At 46.5% G+C, this 17,672-nt stretch overlaps 1 protein-coding gene across 7 annotated transcripts in view; it reads left to right on the forward strand.

The window, feature by feature from the left end:
- Positions 1 to 563: 563 nt before the first annotated feature.
- The window catches only part of UBR3 (ubiquitin protein ligase E3 component n-recognin 3), a 153,815-nt gene continuing 136,706 nt past the window's right edge, over positions 564 to 17,672 (forward strand). For 3 of the 7 annotated variants that reach the window (XM_061563456.1, XM_061563463.1, XM_061563462.1), the window contains exons 1-7: positions 991 to 1,376; positions 3,937 to 4,586; positions 9,531 to 9,676; positions 10,767 to 10,925; positions 12,208 to 12,339; positions 13,538 to 13,596; positions 14,256 to 14,322. In XM_061563456.1, coding sequence (XP_061419440.1) covers positions 4,063 to 4,586; positions 9,531 to 9,676; positions 10,767 to 10,925; positions 12,208 to 12,339; positions 13,538 to 13,596; positions 14,256 to 14,322 — 1,087 coding nt within the window. In that variant the 5' untranslated portion in view covers positions 991 to 1,376; positions 3,937 to 4,062. Of the gene's footprint in view, positions 687 to 890; positions 913 to 990; positions 1,377 to 3,936; positions 4,587 to 9,530; positions 9,677 to 10,766; positions 10,926 to 12,207; positions 12,340 to 13,537; positions 13,597 to 14,255; positions 14,323 to 17,672 lie in introns of those variants that run through there. The other 4 variants (XM_061563457.1, XM_061563460.1, XM_061563458.1 and 1 more) reach the window with 4 other exon arrangements.

The raw sequence follows: 17,672 nt of genomic DNA on the forward strand, positions 1-17,672 counted from the left end.
AGTGTCCTACCTTATTACAGACCAAGTCAGACCTTATTGGTCACCCCGTGCCCTTATAAATCTCAACGTTCATCCTACAAAGTCCCATCACAATGGAGAAACACAAATAGACAAACAAATATTTGCCCGTATTGAAACGGTTGTCGGCCGTATGGACATGAAAACTAAATTTCCCCGGACAAGAATAGAGGTAAACCGCATGGGTTGACAAGTATGCACACTCTCGATTAATAATACACTTCTACGTTGCATAAATACGCAGGGAAATATCCTTCGGTATTTCATTGAGAACAATCGTCCAAAAAAATACGGATGAAAATAAATTTTATGAAACGATTGCTAAGGTTTACACATGTACAACAAAACAGGTGCATAGTACATGTTAACAATTACGGGTTAAAATGCACGTTTCTATTACCCGTATTGCACGCTATGCAGGTACTTAGTTTAGACCAGAGCACTCGTCTTGGACCACGTGTACAACAACAAAAACACAGACTTCTGTACACACAGATCGGACAAAAGCAACGAAATTAGTGGTCCTCTCAAGGTCTCGCGATATCGTGACGGCGCGTTGCGAAGAGAAACCGGCGCAACGGCGGAAGTCTCGCGAGAAGTGGATCTGTGACTCCCCAACCGCCCCTCCCCACCCGTCAGTTACTTTACGCGACCAGCGAAACGATCCGGTAAGAAAACAATCTCCGTCCTTTTTTTAAACTCTACAATCCAATTTCGATAACCCAACCCGAAAACACGCGCGTTTTTTGTTATTGTTGTAAAATACATAAATATAATGAATCTCTGCCGGGAATCGAATCTTCCTGAAGGAGTCGTTGACTAAAAATAGGCGGGCGAATCGGCGTGAACGTTCAATCGGAATCGGTCGGGGTACAGTGTGCGGCTAGCGTGTTGGTAATTTTACTATCATCATCATTTTCTTATTCTTCTTTCTTTCTTAGAATATTGTGGCTTGTGCGGAGCAGAGAGGCAGAGAGAGAGGTTTAAAGGAGGAGGAGGGGGGGGGGGGTGTTGTTGTTGTTGTTGGTGGTGGTCGTGGAGGTGGTGGAAAACAACACGAGAGGGGCTGTAGAGACGTAATGGCCAGGAGCCGGGACTGACTGGGAAGGGATAGAAGAGACACAGCAAGAGGAGTAACACGGGGTGGTGTGTGTGGGGGGGAGAAGCAGGCGAGGAGATTCCGAGTAGAGTACGGGAAGGAGAGAGAGAGAGAGGGGACTTGCTTGACCTGGAGTCGGGGAAAGGGAGCGAGGAGGAGGAGGAGGAAGTTGACATCGGGAACGCGTTGGTGTAGTGGGGGGGGGATAGAGAGATGTTGATGTACAGGTAGACACGGATAGGTGGACAAACACGTCCAGGTATATACACACTGTGCCGGGCACTGACATACACTCATACACAGGTAGACGTACTGTGTACCAGGCACTGACACACACTCATATACAGGTAGATTTACACAACGTGACAGGTGTACAGACACGTCCAGGTAAATATACACACTGTGCCGGGCACTGACATACACTCACACACAGGTAGATTTACACAAAGTGACAGGTGTAAAGACACGTACAGGTACACATACTTTGCCGGGCACTGACACACACACTGGGTATCCAGGTAGACGTACTGTGTACCAGGCACTGACACACACTCACACACAGGTAGGTTTACACAAAGTGACAGGTGTACAGACACGTCCAGGTATATACACACTGTGCCGGGCACTGACATACACTCATACACAGGTAGACGTACTGTGTACCAGGCACTGACACACACTCATATACAGGTAGATTTACACAAAGTGACAGGTGTACAGACACGTCCAGGTAAATATACACACTGTGCCGGGCACTGACATACACTCACACACAGGTAGATTTACACAAAGTGACAGGTGTACAGACACGTACATGTAAATATACACACTGTGCCGGGCACTGACATACACTCACACACAGGTAGATTTACACAAGGTGACAGGTGTACAGACACGTACAGGTAAATATACACACTGTGCCGGGCACTGACATACACTCACACACAGGTAGATTTACACAAAGTGACAGGTGTACAGACACGTACAGGTAAATATACACACTGTGCCGGGCACTGACATACACTCACACACAGGTAGATTTACACAAAGTGACAGGTGTACAGACACGTCCAGTTAAATATACACACTGTGCCGGGCACTGACATACACTCATACACAGGTAGATTTACACAAAGTGACAGGTGTAAAGACACGTACAGGTACACATACTTTGCCGGGTACTGACACACACACAGGGTATCCAGGTAGACGTACTGTGTACCAGGCACTGCCCCAAACGCATACACAGCTAGATATACACAAAGTGACAGGCTTACAGACACATACAGATAAACAAACTCTACCGAGCACTGATATACACACTGGTACACAGGTAGACGTACTGTGTACCAGACACTGACACGCACTCATACACAGGTAGATTTACACAAAGTGACAGGTGTACAGACACATACAGATAAACAAACTCTACCGGGCACTGATATACACACTGGTACACAGGTAGACGTACTGTGTACCAGGCACTGACACACACTCATACACAGGTAGATTTACACAAAGTGACAGGTGTACAGACACGTCCAGGTATATACACACTGTGCCGGGCACTGACACACACACTGGTACACAGGTAAACGTACTGTGTACCAGGCACTGACACACACTCATACATAGGTAGATTTACACAAAGTGACAGGTGTACGGACACGTCCAGGTATATACACACTGTGCCGGGCACTGTGACATACACACAGTGACCGGTACTGCCATACGCAGTCATGCACAGGTAAACATCAACACTGATAGACAGTTTCAAATGCAGTCCATACTTTAATAGAAAGGGATATGTAGGTATCTATACATACTACTCTACGATACCAGGCACTGAGGCATACACTCAGTGGCATAGATGAAGTTCCTACGGTATTAAAGACAGCTAATTCTGACATACAGGTTTACGTATGTAATACATAGAGGATAGACGTACATGCTTGACTACATACTGACGTATTGTCATGGTAGTGTATACACGGATATACATGTGTAATGTACGCTGACAGGTAGTCCTAATGACAGCAGAGACACTGATATACAGATAGACATCACTGTAATAAGCACTGACAGACAGACCATTGTGATTAATGGACATGTACAAATACATAGTTGGTAGATATTGATACACAGACAGCTGGTCCTGACATGTAGACACACACATGCACACTGTCAGTCGAACACGTACATAGGTAGATTAACATATTCTATTTTCGAGATATTCGGGCAGGTTGACACACGTGCACTTGACACACACTTGACATTAGTCACATGCCCTCACCCTCTTGACAGCCACACACATGCCAGACAGTTAGATACACACTTTACAATCACACACTCACACACTGAAGATCACATACGCACACCTTTATACATTCACACATTACAAACAAACCATACATACATGTACACATAGCCTTGACAGCCAGTCACAGACATACTTGCCAATGAGACACACACCATTGGGAATATATACATACAGGGCAGTCACACACACATACAAAATTGACACCCACATGCACAATCACACAACAGATGCACCGCGTTCGTGGCACATACTTTTAACAGCTTCAAGCACACAAACTATACAGTCTCACATACATAGTATTGACATCAAATCATAACAATTGGCAGTGACACACTTGATACAGATAGACTGAATAGGTTCACACACATGCTCCTTTCTTAGTTACATACTGGACATTCTCACCTAATCTTGAGAGCCAATGACAGAGACACACCATTGATAGCCACGCACAATCGCTTTAACAGCAGCACTCACAATATCTTCCATCCCTGCATCTCAGTCAGGGTGACGCGGGAGAGATCAAGTGGAAGACGAGCAAGCAAGGGCCAACCAACCAAGCTACCCATCGACCCCACCAACCAAGTCACTCCCCACCAGTGCTGGCCCCGACACTGCCGGCATCACCATGTCCGACTCCCAGCTGCTGCACCGGCGGGACAAGCGTGCCGCTGCCGCCTTCCTCAAGGCGGAATGCCACCGTGGGGGCTGCACAGCAGGAGATGATGAAAACGACTCTACCGCCACCAGCCCCACCACCAGCAGCAGCACCAGCAGCAGCGGCGGCGTTGGCATCAGCGGAGTAGGCCGGCGCCGTCTGGGCGAGCTGCTGGACACGGTCCTCCCGCCTTCGGGTGACATCTCGGACCGCGAGTCCGTCGAGTGGCTGCGGGCGCTGCTCGCCGGCGGCGAGGCGTTCGAGGAGTTTGGGCGGACGGTGCGGGGCTACGACGACGCGGCCCTCTGCGGCCTCGTGTGGACGGCGAACTTCGTGGCGTTCCGCTGCCGCACGTGCGGCATCTCGCCCTGCATGTCGCTGTGCGCCGAGTGCTTCAACGCGGGCGAGCACACGGGCCACGACTTCAACATGTTCCGCAGCCAGGCCGGCGGCGCATGTGACTGTGGGGACAGCAGCGTGATGAGGGAGAGCGGGTGAGAGAGGCAGAACGCCGGTCTGAAGGGGTCAAGTGTGGAACGGGTGATTGCGCTCGCCGCTGGTGGCTTAGCGTGGTTGGCATGGAACTTGGTTGACGTCAACCTGTAACTTCCCACTGCTGGGAAAAGGTCAACCCCTCTCGTCTTCCATTATTTTATTTTGTTAGTTTCCCCTGTCCAGCAGTGGTCACGAAACTCATTGATTCCATCTTGCCATCTTTTCTGCTGTTGTTCTCTCCTTCATTTGCCTTTTCTAATCCATTCTATAGTGGGGCTTGGTGCCAGGAATTAAATGGAACCTCTTGTCCCAATGTCCTCGTTTATAGCCCAGAACCTGGGCCCCTCTGGCCTGTGGGTGCTGGTAATATTGTTCCACACTCGTTGCCGTGCCTGCTGGCACAGACCAGGCAGCAGCTCCATTTAACGTGCACTTGGGGACAGGGCATCTCAAGTGCCTGAGGGAGGCAAACACCTGGTGAGAATTCCAGTTGAATTGGGGAATACCAGTACAGTACCAACCCAATGCATATAGGCTGCCCTGCCTGTGTCCAACCTGCATTTAGAACGGTTGGATTGTGTGAGCGGCTTATTATTATGTTTGTATCGTCCGAGTCTCATGACTCTTTTTCAGGATGGTCCTGCCAAGTTTTTGCAGCAGGGGGCGATAATTACTCTGTGTGCAGTCAAACCCCGTTTACATGAACCCTCGCGAGCTGGACCTTGCATTTAACCCGACCAGGTCCACTAAATAATAAACTAATATGCGCAGTCTCTGCTGCCCTGTAGCATATACAACACTTAACTTGAGCGGTGGGGGATTTAGTATGTAGAGCAGGGTGATGTGGGATAGGTTGGAGGTCGATGGGGGATTGAGGGGATGGCAGGTGGCCAGTGGGGTGACCAATGTCCCAACCAACTATCAGCGATAACTATTGTACAGCTTTGTACAAAGTGTGGAATGCAATTAACTTTAGTGGTGGGGGGAGGGGTGAGAGATGTGGGTGATCCATGGACCTAACCTACTGACATACAAGAATGTAATACAATACACAACACGGAATACAGTACTGTACATAGTAAATGTACACACTGATACATTTAACATATTTTGATATACACAGAGATTGTTTACATAGGCTTTTCCTTTGGTTAGCAACTAGCTGGATTTTTCATCTAGCTGGACCAATGCTTCCCCATGGCTAGCCGAGGTTTTACTCGATTAAAAAATGAGTAAATTTGGACCATGCTGCCAGTACACAATGACCTACTCGTGTGAATGACAAAACGGGATCTTTAACATTCACTGTGAAGCAGACGGCATGTACACACCGGCAGTATTAATGGGAGCGGCCGTTGGAATTGAACCGTGAACCTCTGTAACAACAATCCGCGAACACGCTGCAGCTAGGCAATGACATCGCTATTATGCGCTAGCATCGTCGAGCCAAAATCCTATCATTGGGCGACTCTTACTGGTGAGGCTGTGTTAGCTGGGTCACTTTGCTCTGCATACATACATCACACGCCTGAGCATAATCTGCAGCTGGATTACAACTCAAGTCAAATTATCCCTGTACTCAAATTAATGTTGGGTTTCTGCTAAGCTCCTTCAGCAATACAGGAACAGCAATGGAAAATTACACTTTGCAATGTTAATAATAGTGTTGCCCATTGTTTATCCGGAAAGTCCTTACTGAGTCTCGAGAGATTTTGAAGGTTTCTTGCATTGGGATGTTTGGCCAGTCCTATTCAATGTTTTGCATGTGAGAGGAAACTGGAGTACGTGGAGAACACTTATGTACTTTGTTTGCTTACATATGGATTAAATGCTACATTTTATCAACTATCACCTCCTGGCCACCCCGCAGCCCATTGGAGTTTGGAGTTTCACAAAAATGTGCACTGGATCACAGTCGTGCGCCACTGCAGACGGTCATTTACTGGGGGTTATTGTCTCCAATGTTTCCAATCACCAATGTTGATCCCCAACAAAGTGGTGCTCATTGTATATTAATCCAGGATGGATGATTCACCGTGTCAACCCTCCGACTAGGATTTGAACATTCAACCTTCCAGTTGTGAGACGTGTTTTTTGCACACAGTGTAACTACTAGAGCTTTGTGGTGATCCAGATAAAGAGGTCTAACATCAGTGGTGAGTGATGTCCGAACCAGTCCTGGGCAAACACTTCACCAACCCACACTGACCAACGTTAAGTATAGTCAAACAATCCCCACGACCAACATGGCATGGGTGGCTTTTATCCAGCGGTGGCTTAACAAAACACTGTTAATTATTGTTCGTATTATTATTGTAGAGAGGGATATAAATGCTCCTGCACAGGCAAGGGAAGAGATGGGTTGACTAGTTATGTAGGTTGGTTCTCAGAATCTGAAGGTTGCTGTGCAGTTTAGATTGAAATCCTTGAAGGGGCAATGAGATCAAGAGATATAGGGTCTTTAAATAGAAATGTACGTCTAAGTTTGGATCACAATTGCTCATTGTAAGTTCCGGTCTTTCGCCTGCAGTAAGCCATGAGGTAGATGATATTGAAGGATGTGGGAGCCATGTGAATGTTGATCAACTCCCTACCATACAAAAGAGAAGGACGTCTTGGGGTCCATAATCCACCCACTATAGTTCATTCTGCTTCGGTTGGAATTCTGGAATAGGGTGTTTTAACATAAAAAATATATATATTTGGGTATGTAATGCTGCATAGGGTTTTCAATTAATATACTGTACATATGAAAACCTGAAGACAGAAGCTTGTGTTGCCTCCGAAACGTCGTGATTTTTATTTTATTTTAATTTTACTTTTATTAATTTAAATTTTTTACCTACGTGACTTTACCGAAAAAACCTAAGAATATGAAAATTGGTTTATTATTAAATTATGCACCTGATACACCAATGCAACACTTTAGGCTAATGGAGCAAAATAAACAGTGCTAACAAGAACTATACCAATCGGGACAGTAAATGCGAGAAAAATAAGAATTCTGGACCTGAATTGTGACAATCAGATCGGAGGGGGGGATGAGTTCATTTGTTAGACTTGCAAATGTATCGTTTTAACGAGTCACCACTTCTGCACTTCGATGGATTGTCATGATGAATTGTTCATTCGGTTTTCCCTGTCGTGGTGATGCATGTGGAAAGTGTAGTGTTATAAATCTGTAAAATATGCCAGGTATATATACAGAAAGTATTCAAATGTAAAGGCGCAATCCTGTAATTCCCTGCTCACCCCAGTGTTGGTGGAAGGGCCTCTAGAGGGTATTTGACCTCGTCCATTCTATATACATCTGTGAAATTACTGGACATCTGTGAAATTACTGGACATATGTGAAAAATGGCTTGATAGCTCATCAGGTTCCTCCAGTATAAATACATATTCTGATTCTGTATATGAATTGAAAACAGTTGGTTCTTAAGTAAAAATCAATGATAACCAATGAATCATTACATCCCAAATATATAACTGGTATTGGCTAGTTGTGTGTGGATATGGAGTCTCCATTCGTCTGTGCAGTCCAGATATATAGACCAAAGTTGGCAAAGATGTTTGGGTTATGAGCTTATAATCATGGAATTTGGCTTTTAAACCTATAATAGTAAATTGGATCGGTCTACATTAATTATTCCTGTTACCAAATCAGCAACAATCTCATCAGATGTCAGAAGTAAATCAGGATTGAGCGGTGATGGTGCTTAGATCGCTTAAAAGCTGCAGGTCTATGTGGTGGCTATGTGATGAGTAGGAGAGGGCAGTGCAGCAACATTGTTGTTGCACAGTGCTTCTATGCTCTCTTGTCTATGCTTTTCTCCACCAGCTCGTGATGACCATCACGTTTAATTATGGTAAAATAACCTGCACGACTTGTGTGGCGTGGGGAGGCCTTCTTCCCACAGTGACTTGACAAGAAGGGCTATCTTACGGATGCATGTATTGCAAGCCTAAGAATATATTTTAACCCATTAATAATTTCATATATTACGCTGAATTTCTTTCGCACCATACATAGCCAATCTGTAACAGCCTATAACAGGTAGTGGTGTCTCGATTGTGAATGCTTTATTAGGCAATGGGGTCTGCATATTGTAACCACATTTGGAAATGTGACCTGAGTTAGGAGCTTGCCATAATCATCGTTACAGGTCCTATAGTATTCAACGTGGTCAGGATTCAACTGCCACAATGTGCAATGGATTTCAGGGCTTGCAGCCTGCAGTAAGCAATGGGGTGGAAAGTATCACAGCGCTCCATTGTGCATGGAGCTGTGGTGGTTGATTGTGTGCATCATGGGTTGTATTCGCTGCTTGGACCTGGGTTGGGGGTCACTAATACTCAATGGGACAGGCTACATTAACTAAATTGATATGCATTGGGGTCGAGGCTTAAAGCAGCTCAGGGCTCTATGCATGGGGCAGTGATTTGGCCCAGCGGTAGTCTATTTGCCACTTGTTAAAGCGTTTCCTTGGTTGAATTCCACATGCCGCCATCATTACAGAAGATACCGTAATATACGCGCCGTCTGGTTCAAGGTGGATGGTAAAGGTCCTGGGACATTATAAAAAAGCAGGCCATTGTTTGCTGGCGTCCTGGTTAGAATGTACCTAATTTGAAAGAGTAACTGAGAATTTCTCAATTGGGATTACATATAGCAATATCGACTTCCCTACTGTTGAACAGCTGCAGACTGTCTCTGTGAAACACCGCACATTCGTGATTGCCTTGCACTGTGAATGACGCGAGTACCAAATGTACTAGATTATTGTGCCGTGCATCATGTCTGTATTGCATTGGCATTGGGGTCTGGATGTATAAACCACAGGGTGGCAATGGGGCCTGGGTTAGGAGCTTGCGATAATCGTCAGGTTCTGGGTCTGGTGAGGCTTATTGTGTGCATCGTGTCTGCGTCGCTCTTTCCGTCGCAGGTTCTGCCAGCGGCACGGGCGTGCGTCTCTGCGCAGCGTTCCGCGCGCGCCCCTCGACCTTCTTACGCTGCCCGAGCTCGTTCTGCCGCGCGTCGTCCTGCGGCTCGTGCAGCACCTGCGGGAGAAGTTCGCGCCACCCCCGCCCGGTGAGCGCTAGCGTCCCAACGCTGGCACCACCTAAAACCACTGAGGTCCCCGACTCTGTTTAACACGTAGTAGGCTTTAGCGACCAATATCCATAATAAAAATAAAAAAATCGTCAGATCGCGTAAATATAAATGTGTCGTTAAACCCACCACCACCCGACGCACACATTTATATTTACGCGATGGAACTCAAAAAGCCTTTATTATGGATCCCCGACTAATCTTAATCCTTGACTCCAAACCTGAGCCCTAACTGGGACCCAAAACCTGCCTCTAATGTTTCTTTTCCCCTGTGCATCCACGACGTGCTGGGTTGTGCCGAGCCGGGCGCAGGTCAGAAGGTAGTTGACATCGCATGAGTCAAGACGCATGTTGATGACGTGTTGATGCTGTAACTTCGCAGTGTGCAAACGATGATTTGTAACCCTATCCTAAACACCTCAATGAATGCAATCCTGAGCAATGAAACTAGCACTAAATCTTCACTAATGCTGACTCCGACTGGAGGCCTGTTTCTGGCCGTAATACTGTGAATCTGGTCTGCAAACTGAGCATGCACACGTGTTGGTGCAATAGGTTCGGTCACCATTGCAGTGACGTGCATTTGATTTCCGACTGTTTAACAGCGTCAGTGGAATGTGGCATCTGAACTTGTACCTGTCCTCAGGACACAGATTGGCCTCAATTGATGTATAAACATCTGCAGCAGGTAGACAACTTCTGCCATATCAAGTGTTGGCCATTTGGTGTGCCTTTCTGGCCTAGGTAGGTGTGCGGGTGTGCGATAGGTAGTGGGGAGTTCACTGCGCTACGAACTCAGCGACCTGAGTTCCCTGCCATGGCTAACATCAGTGGCATGTGTTATCAGAACCGGTCCTTTGTCTTCCCTTGGTTAACTCCGTGTTAAGCAAGCACCTGGGACGGTCTGTAAACAACAGCACTTGAGAGACAAAGTGGGCTGGATGTTGTGCTGGCGGCGCCACCTTGTTGTGTACTATGCCGGCCTGAATAGCTGCTCACTGACAGCATTTGCCCTTGCAGTCTTTAAAGTACTATATGGGGGATTTTTATTTCGCGTGTTTGGGAGCAGGGGAGGTGCCAGCGGGTGACCATGACCCCCAGCGCGCTGTACAGCAGGCGGAGCAGCTCATCGGACTGCTGGAGGAGCTCACCAAGATGGGTGGTGCCATGCGCGCCGTGCTCACCCGGGTGCTCACCAGCACACAGAGCTACCGCGAACTCACCGCTTGTGAGTGCGGTTGTGCCACCTGGCCCGGATACATCTATGTGCCATTTGACCAAATCTACTCATTCTTCCTCACTTTATTCCTATACATGGGGTGGGGGAGGGAAGTCTGCCTTTCTTGTTCTCTTTCTCCACTTATTCCTTACCTGGATAATTTGTACATTCACTCCACAGTCCTTAAAATGCTGGTTCACCACGTCAAACCACCTGCTTTGTAGGCCTGCCTCTCGGTCTCTCGCTTCTTACGGTCACTATACTTGAATGTTATTGTACGCTTAAGAATTTATTAATGATTCCTACACATTATATGTTCAAATTATATTTAGGTTAAATAGACCAAAAGCAATGTAGAAGTTTGGCCCGTTTTCCCGCCAAACTGATGTAGTTTGTATATACCAATTCTGTTGCTGAGCCAGCGATGATTAGGTCCACCAGTTACCCGAGAGAGAACCCCTGATGAGCCTTGCCACGAAGTCAGGGTGTCGTGTTTCAGAATGCCGAGAATGGCGGGCGATAGGAGAGAGGTGGTGACGGTGTTGGAGGTGGGTGGCGAGGCTCATGCCGGGTGGCTCGTGGGTCCAGTATCCATGAGCGTCGCTTGCCCTCCCCACGCAATGCAAACACGGCTGACAGCACTTGATGTGCTTTCAAAGTTGGCCGAGCAAATAGATATGTCGCTCCCTACCCCCGCAGCACCCAGCTCCGTTGGCAAGGACTACTCGGGCACATTTATCACAAACTCGACATAAGGTTGCCGCTAAATGAAAAATGTAATTTTCCGATGAACAACGATACCATATTCTCCGGATTACAAGACACTATTGAAAGTCGATGCTGGAGGTGCTTGTTATGAAACTGTAGGTGTGTGTGTGTTTGTGTGTGCTTGAGACCAGATTTGTATAACTATTGACACCCGGTATAACGTTTGGGGTAGGACTTTCCGGATCGTCTTATTTTAATTGGTTTGGGGTGATACTCATTTTTATTGGTGGTACTAAGCCATTGGTGGAAATTCTACATTCCTTGAGTAGGGACTCGTTTACCTAGAATAACCACAGAGGAGTGATGGACTTAGTTCACTCAAGTGGGTTGGTACTGTGATCTTCTATCTTTGACATTTAAAACTTATAACACCTACGTCTGCCTCGTGGCTCCTACCAGTGAGCTGACGACACTTCATGTGAAGTCTTAGTTGTACCTAGCCTGGCACAAGTGCAGTAGATGTGATGTCCCCGTCACTTAGCCGTGAATGGGAGCTGTTGACTGGTGTGTGTTGTCTGATCAGGCCCAGAGGCGAGCGGGGAATCGGAGCCGAGCGTAGCCGAACGTGGGTACCGCAAGTACCAGGAGGCCCTCGCGAGCACCACTCCCATTGTCGATGACCTCTTCCGAAGTGAGCTCGGTCCACCCTACGCCAGTGAGTGCACACACCATCATTACCATGTGTAGATGTAATGTTAAATGCAAAACTCTTAGTCAATCTACTAATGGATATGGGTTCTCGGTGTATAGTTGGGGTTGTTTAACCATGCCTCACCATGCTGGCCAGTGCAGGTTGGTGAAGCGGGGGGGGGGGGGGGGAAGCACAGATATGGAAGCATGGGCTGTGACATGGTCGCGCGTTCGTTTTTGATTCGAGTCCAACAGCCGCCCCGGTTAATACTGCGTGTGTATTAATGATAAATATGCACTGTCTGCTTTGGAGCGGCTGTTAAAGATCCCGTGACGTAATTTGAAAAAGGAGTAGGCCACGTGTCTTGTCATCACAGTTCAAAGTTAAAAGATTTCATCAGTTTCTCCCAAATTACTTGTTTGGGAAAAAAAACACTTTCCAACATCGCCCCCTACTGGCAGACGAATAACCATTTGCAGGCACTTTGGGCCGCAGAGGGGACAGCTGCCACTAGGGGTACCCTTGGATAGAATACAGCAGGGCATTGTAATGGTTGATGTGAGATGTGATTATAAGATGCTTTGAGTTGCTGATGTATTTAAGAACTCAGTAAATACAAATCCTTCATGATACAGACTGCAAAGAACTGTAATGCAGCACAACAGAGTTGTTTGATCCTGCAAGAAATTGGCCAAACCTCCCAATGTAAGACTCGTAACTAAGAACCTATGGACTAGGACTTTTCTGGATTAACTAAGGGTGTTGCTATGTTCCAAATGTATCATCATAAGTACCACTTTGTGGGAGATCAACGGTTGTTGTGCTACGGGGGAACTGGGTCCTGCCATTGGGATGTGGAATCTTTACTCCTGGACTCTGGGTCGGAGCTGCCAATGGAAATGAATGCTGCCAGAATGGTCATTAGAACACAAATTTCAACTTTTTTAAAATAAAATTTAAATAACATTTTATAGGGATTGTTGTGCCGTTATTGGTGACCATTAATTATCCTCCACTTTAGAACAATTACTTTAAAGCATTATCTTAAAAATTAAGGTGAAGGTGCGTAACCTAAATTTACTGCAGATTTACCTTTCCTCGGCTTTGAAGTTGATAAAGCAATGTGCAATTATATTTTAAGTAATCAAGGGACCGGCCGCTTTAATTAATGCACGTGGCGTTGAGACGACCTGCTGACGGAGCGACCTTGTCGTGTTCACAGTGCTTGGAGACCGCATTTCGACGATCGCAGATGAAGGATCGGAAGTTGATTTGGAGAAGGTAACTGTGCATCTGCAATACCAACAACTACTCAGAGCACCTGCACACACCGTTGTTATAAATTATTTCTCCGAGGGATAGCTCTAGGTGTCAAGTATGTCGAGTATCTAATACAGGGCGATAGGGTGGCGCAGTGGTCATCACATTTTTGGTAAAGACATGCCCATGTGTCGCATCACCAAACAATAGGACACATTGCCAAGGCGTTTTGTGACCCCGTGACTTTCAATTTGACTCTTTCGCCTTGTCTGGGGAAAAAAAACATTGGCCAGGTAGCCGTGAATTGCAGCAAGCGAGTTTCTTAGCATTGAAACGGTGTCGAGATGTTAACTAATTTGCCTGGTGTAGAGGAGGTCGTGGGTTCGATTCAGACCCTGACACCTGTATATTTGGAATTTGCATGTTCTCCCCGTGGTCACGTGGTTTTTTTGTCGCGATCCTCCAGTTTTTCCCCTCCACATTTTCAATCAACATGTGTTTAAGAGTATTTGGCTGCTATACATTTCCACGTAATAAGCCACTTAATTGAGCTATCATTTGTGATAGCTAGATCGCTTCTGAAAAATAGCTGTACAGCTCAGCGGGCCTTACCTGGTAAAATAAAAATAAAAGTTTAGTTTAGTGACCTGTGTTTCGCGATGCACGTATGTGTGCCACAGTACGACCAGGAGGAGGAGCCGCACAGTCTTGGGCGACGGAAGAGGTTCAAGATCGCCATCCTCGGCGGTGGGTGTCAAGAACTGAGCACACAACATTGACACGGACATGTGTGTGTGAACTCAATCTCGTAATGAACACCTGGTGACTATCTTTTGACAGTCTTTGCAAATCGTTATCACCATCGGCCAAGACGTTGCCATCTCTCGTGGTTTTGCGATGCAGCAGTCCACCTGTGCCACTAGCTCCATATTGGCAGCAGACGTCCCATACAAATATTCGCAAACAAATCGGTTATTTGAGATGTAACTAAATTAAGGCCATGATTTGGCATTGTACTGAGAGCATGAGCCCATTTCTACATTATATATACAATTTCCATCTTTAAATGAGCATATGCATGTATTGGCGGTAAACTGGTGCAGCATAACACACCGGTCCTCATAAAACAGTAAAAAAAAACATTTAACTGACATTTGTCTGCCAATTGCTTCGACATCACGAGAACTGATTTTGACGCACCACCCTGCAAGATTTTATGAGCGGGGTTGCGAATTGCGGGAAAATAAATTATTATCGGGAATTTATTTTTATGCTGCGCAATATTGTACCACCAATGCGCTCATATATTTTATTTATATAACAACAGGACTAAGCAATGATATACTTTAGTTATAAACACTGGCACCCTTTAATCAATGTTTTGGATGGGAACAAAGCAAACCGATAGGAACCTTCATCCCAGTCATCCCTCCGAGGTTGACAAAATTAGCATCAATTTGTTGCAAGTCACTAGCGGTGATCACGTGAATAGGCTGGTCCCCGCCACAGAATTATGGAATTTCCACCACTGACTCGGACACTCCCAACGGATATAAACACCGCCCATCCCTCATTTGAGCACGTGAACACTTAATGTATCACTCTCAGCGCTCTGTGCCACCCACCACACATCAGTGATGGACTGTCCAGCGACACAGGTCAACTGGCGAGTGAGTGGTCATTGCTTAGGCTGGGGAGGACAGAGTGGCTGGGAGGTCGTGGTGGTTATTTTTGGGTCGACGGTGCGCGTGGGGATGTTGGGGGTGGACGGATAGGTGGATGTTGGGGATGGGTTTAGGGGAGTTGGTGAGGTTGGGGGACGGGGGAATGTTTGGAAACTCCTCTCCCGTCAGCCGGAGTGGTTGCGTGGGGAGCGCGTGCGTCTTGACCGATGGAACTGTGCTATTAATATACCCGCCTGCCCGAGCAACAGAGAACACGCACGCAATCAGCACTGTAACTCGCGTACTCGCGAACGCACTACCGCGCGTTCACACGTTCGCACACGTGCATGCATGAATTCACGCACGCACACTGTAGCATGCATGTACGTACTCAAACGCTCCTACGTTCGTTCGTAGGCTGCAATAGACGTCTACGAATGTGCACATATTTACACTAGAACCCTGTGATTCAAATTTCATTCCGGCCATGGCTAACGTCACCAATATACACTGACCAGCGCACGTTAAAACAACCCACATAACTGACATGACAGGGAGGGAGACCTTCATTCATCAGGGATTGACAAAGAGCTGTAAAGTATTTCTAAAAAGCAGTTATTGATTTTGATACACGTGTTGTCAGGATTGCCGATACCTACAAGTATTGTGATGTTAAAGAGTGATTTCCTAAATTCTGATAAAAGGGTCCCATAGATATCCCTAAGTTCTGTTAATGCAATTATTTGTAAGAGCATTGTTGGCCTATGGTAGGCTCAGGCCAGATTCGGATAACATCTGCGGCGTGGCCAGACCCCTTTTCCAAATCCTTCACGATGGTTCAGGGACCCACATCACATGTTCCTCTCACCCCCTTCTCCCTGGTCCTCGTTACCACCTCATCCGGTCACGTGCCCCCTCGGGATTACTCGGCCTCTTCACTGGTATGCTCACTCAGGTGCCAGGGAGAGGCTCTGCACATACAGTACCACTCGCACGGTACTGTCGCTATACTATAGTGCCATCATCAATGACACTACATATACATAATGGGCTATCTCCAGGTGCTCTCGTTTTTACTACGCGCAAAAAACACTCCTTAAAGGAGTTCTCCATTGTGTTTCCGTGTTGTACCTTATGTTTTTTGGCACAATGTCCCAACATTTCGCTCCACGTGCTGCGATATTCGGGCAAAGAAGCTTCCGCATCGGAGAGCTGTACAACACAACCCCTTAAAACCTTACGCAGCGGTACTCCTTAACAGAATGGGCCAAACTTCCCGTTGCTTGACCTTTGTGAAAACGAGTCTGGAGACTCTTGATAAACGAATGACTTTGTTTTAATGATTAGCATCAATGCCCTCTCGCAAGGTACCGCCCCCCACCCCCGCTAGCTCACATGCCAGCCTTGATAAGGGATCCCTTATGCCGTAAACACAGCAGGGTTAAATATAGAGAGGCATGTGGTCATGGGAGGCTGTGGCTGGGCTGGGGTTTGAGTGGCAGGGTTAAGGAACACGAGGTATTGCTGGCTACGGTTGCACGGGGTGGGTACATTGAACTTGGGCTTGACCAGATGAGGGACGTGCGCCACTTGGTGTTGTGGATAGACCCTTGCTAGTTGAATCGGGAGGCTCACGATGGCCAATGTCCGATACATTTGAACCAATATTCCTGAGATCCTAGATTTTAAATCTGGGTTTGTCAAGTGCAGCGAGTTTATGGTCCCAGCTCGGTAACCAATGACCGCACAGAAAACATGTATTAAAATTGGTTTTCGCTTGTGTGTTATTATTTGTATTATTACGTGTATTATCACATTTGTTTACCCAGGAATGTCTGATTGAGTATCAAAACTCTTTGCCGCGAGGGTCCTGCCAAGTAATTTTTGCTAAGTGTAATCCCAATTGAGTAACGTTACAGGTAATATATCAGCGCGGGGATGTTTGGCCAATTTTAGTTCCATTGTATGGTTTTTTTCTTAGCTTTGCGACGAAACTGAAGAACCTGGAAGAATCTAATACAAAACGAGGGGAACATACAAACACCACACAGGCGTCCGAGTTAAGAATCGAACCCAATAGTTTTTGCTTTGTAGCACAAGTATCACTACTGTGCCACCCTGCTGCCATCAGTGTATATTCCAGCCCTTTGAGATCTTTTTTTTTATTAGTGTTAATATACTGCGTATAGTCCATGAGACTGCATATATTGTTACGACAGTACCACTTTTAGTTGTATAACTTTATATATCCAATGGAAGTTATTTGCAGTGGAAATACCCTCTATATGCCTTGATGTAGGGGCCGATAAAAAGAGGGGCCCTGTGGGGTTAGTGGCTGGTTGGCTAGTTGGGCATGAGTAGGATTAGGGTCTGGAGGTAGTCTAGTACTAGTGGCTGGTTAGCCAGTTAGTGGTGAGGTAAGTGGAATTGTTA

This window comes from Lethenteron reissneri, chromosome 31, assembly GCF_015708825.2.
Source record: "Lethenteron reissneri isolate LAM-NWPU_2019-01 chromosome 31, ASM1570882v1, whole genome shotgun sequence".
NCBI classification, from domain to species: Eukaryota; Metazoa; Chordata; class Hyperoartia; order Petromyzontiformes; family Petromyzontidae; genus Lethenteron; species Lethenteron reissneri.